The 3,150-nt window shown below is 37.8% G+C and overlaps 1 protein-coding gene across 1 annotated transcript; it reads right to left on the bottom strand.

Moving 5' to 3' along the window:
* Positions 1-834: 834 nt before the first annotated feature.
* FSHB (follicle stimulating hormone subunit beta) lies at positions 835-2,719 on the bottom strand. The gene is made up of 2 exons (XM_059388457.1): positions 2,561-2,719; positions 835-1,065 (listed from the first exon to the last, which is right to left on the bottom strand). The coding sequence occupies exons 1-2, from the start codon at positions 2,717-2,719 to the stop codon at positions 835-837; spliced, it is 390 nt and encodes a 129-aa protein (XP_059244440.1).
* Between the last annotated feature and the right edge of the window lie 431 nt (positions 2,720-3,150).

Genomic DNA, 3,150 nt, shown 5'->3' on the forward strand with positions numbered 1-3,150 from the left:
AGGAAGTTTTGTAGGAGCCTGACAGTATTTGTTCAATTTGTTTAAAAGATGATACAGATGTGCGCCTGGGAAAATTAGCCCATATTAACATTTCTTGGTTTTGCCCTTAACTAAAGGGCTTGATAATAATAGCTTAGAAATTCTGAGCTCTTTTAACCCCCATATGAACTGAGCAGTTCAGCAGGATGAAACCTATTTCAGTCCTCCATGTGACACAGGAGGAGAGGTAAGGTGGAGCTAATGCCCCTACTTCCATGGACTGGTTGGCGTTGCTGAGAGCAGCCTCATCAGCCAGCCTCCAACATCCTCTTTTAGTGTCTCCTATCCTCACCCTTAAGGAAGTCATTGTTGACTTTCTTAACTAAATTTCAGCCAAGGTGCTAGGTATTGAGACTACAATTTTGAAGATGCTGGTTCTGCTCTTGAGGGCTCAACAGTCTAAAGAAAATGCTGTTTTTAGTACTCTGACCCATTCCCATCTCACTTCCTCCTTCTGGGCCGAAGTAACTATATCTCTAAGAGCAAGGGCTGCCTGAGAGGATTTCTAAGAATATTAGGTAGGAAAGCACCCACATGTCTGTAAGTTATGTAAGATGGAATAAAATTTATGGAACCAGACCTAGGTATAGAGGGTTGAGTGTTGAGTGGTGACAGGATCCTGGCCCCAGCATTCATAATTTCTGGCGCTCCTCCTCTGCCAAAAAAAGCAGGGATGAGGGTCTAATGATCCGTGACCCTAAGTGGTTAGCAGCCTGGGCACATGTATACACACAGACTTCTTGATATCTTGGTCCTTCAGGAAAAGAGTAGGTCACCTGAAATGTCCATTGCTCTTTATTCTTTCATTTCACTGAAGGAGCAGTAGCTGGGCCCCAAGCCTCTCACAGTGCAGTCAGTGCTGTCGCTGTCACACTTGCCACAGTGACATTCAGTGGCTACTGGATATGTATATAGGGACTCAGCCTGGTTAGCACAGCCAGGCACTTTCATGGTCTCATACACCAGCTCTTTGAAGGTACATGTTTTCTGGATGTTGGGCCTGGCTGGGTCTTTGTACACTAGATCCTGTGGAGTTTAAAAAGGAGAGAGTTGGGCTAAAATATTCCAGAAGTTTCTATTTAGCATAATCAAAATGAGATGGAATTTAATACTGCTTGCTCTAGCATTTACCCACTAAAGCTCACTTAAGGAATTCCTAACCAAGGAAATATGATCTCATAAATGTCCTATATGCTCTACTATATTTCTTGGTTCTGGAAATCTTACAGAATATATATCATTCCTTTTATTACTCCTTATGTCTATATCAAATCTTAAATATTTCTCAAACTATAGAGAAACTTTATCAACATAGAAAAATGATGAAATAGAGCTATAGCAGAAATTTTAAGCTGATTTTTGTACTTACTCAAAAACTATGTTAATGACAACATAAACCATAAAACACTGAAGTTCAGTTTCTCAGAAAATGTTTCCAAATACATTGTCCCTGTGTGTTTATAAACAGCCAAAAGATCTAAGAAAAAAGGGCAATGCTAAGCTTAATATGACTTTGAGGTCACATGGAAAATTTTAAATATTCCACTGTCTTGTAGATATTTCCTTGCCTTAAATGCTGTATATATTTTATAGGTCTATCAGTTTCAAAGTATATACAGTTTGCATATGAAAACTATTAATCCAGGTAGGACAGGTCTGTTCCAATGGTTTCTAGTAAAATTATTTGCATCAAGGGAAGAAATTGGCATTGCTGTTTAATTTATTTCAATATCATGCTATCAGGTCTGTTGATCAAACTCATTTACCACATAATAAAATATATTTCATTAAAAAGTTGTTACTTTCAATTTCAGTTTATAGAATGAAATTTTGCATGGATAACCCGGTGTTATAGGAGAAATAAGTAAAGAAAACAAGGTAGAAACTTTTCTTGGATTAATGCCAAGAACCTGTGTGAAAATAAGCTAGTGGTTTTATGCTTCTATGCCTTGGTTTTCTCAATGGCATGAAGAAGTGAGTGGGTTCTCTGATTCCTTTTCTAGTAGTCTGCAAGTATGGACTGTGTTCTGAGGCTGCTTGTTGCCGTTTGTAATCGGGTGGGCAAATAAGACATTTTTTATATGTCTATTTGTGTTTTTATGTGGCTTGGAAAAATACATTTTGATACTATCTCTGTTGCAAAGATAGGGCTTCAATTACAGAAAATGGCTTTTGGGGAAAATGGTAGATCTTCTATTGTTAAGTATATGTATGCTTATAAGTTTATCTCTCTATATGTAAAATCTATCCTAGCACTACTTTCTTTTTGGAAGTGCAGAGTTGGCATATTGCCAAGCTGATCAGATCAAATCTGATGCTTTGTTAGATTTACTCTAATCAAATCCAAGCCCAAACATGTAGTTGATATCACAGTATTTAACTCCAATCATAACATAGACAGTATTGACTAAGGGACTCATGGCTATTACTTGGGAAGGTTAATATCCATCAGGTGGGAATTAATGAAGCCTGCCTTGGACAGACCCTTAGCACCTCACTTCCAGCAAAGCAGAGTTCCTACCCGGGTGTAGCAGTAGCCGGCACACCATGTGGTATTGATGCTTATGCAGAAGCGACATTCCTCCTTTTCCACTGTGATGGTGATGTTGGTAAGCTCACAGCTCTTGCAGCAGATTGCTCTCCAGCAACAGAAAAGGAAGCAAAACTGGACTGACTTCATCCTGGGCTATAAAGCAAACTATTAAGGCTCATGAGAAAACAACCCCCCACCCCCAAATTATAATCATCTAAGTTGACCAAAGCAAAAATAATTGATCTGCCCATCCTCCCCTGTCACATTTTGTTTCAGCAATTTTTTCCCTTCCTTTTCCCCTCCCTTACTTCTTTGTTGAACAAACATTTCTTCTTATATTCCTTCTCCTTCATTTTTTTTGTCAAGTAGACCCGTATTACAGATCAAAACTCCAATATAATAATTTAAGCAGAGCAGTATTTAAAGATCAGAGTATTTAAGTGATTAGCCTGAGGATGGTAATTGTGATAATCATATTTGTCCTTTCATTATCATTTTAAACACTATTTTTGTTTAAAAATAAAAAGGAAATTCTATACAATAAAACTGGTTCATCAGTTTTAGCATCTCATAAATAC

The sequence above is a fragment of the Mustela nigripes genome, chromosome 1, assembly GCF_022355385.1.
Source record: "Mustela nigripes isolate SB6536 chromosome 1, MUSNIG.SB6536, whole genome shotgun sequence".
NCBI lineage: Eukaryota > Metazoa > Chordata > Mammalia > Carnivora > Mustelidae > Mustela > Mustela nigripes.

Excerpts from the sequence above, each read along its gene's own strand:
- FSHB (XM_059388457.1), bottom strand. The coding sequence starts at position 2,719 with ATGAAGTCAGTCCAGTTTTGCTTCCTTTTCTGTTGCTGGAGAGCAATC. Across the intron at positions 1,066-2,560 it reads CCGGCTACTGCTACACCCGG|GATCTAGTGTACAAAGACCC; the intron begins GTAGGAACTCTG and ends TAAACTCCACAG.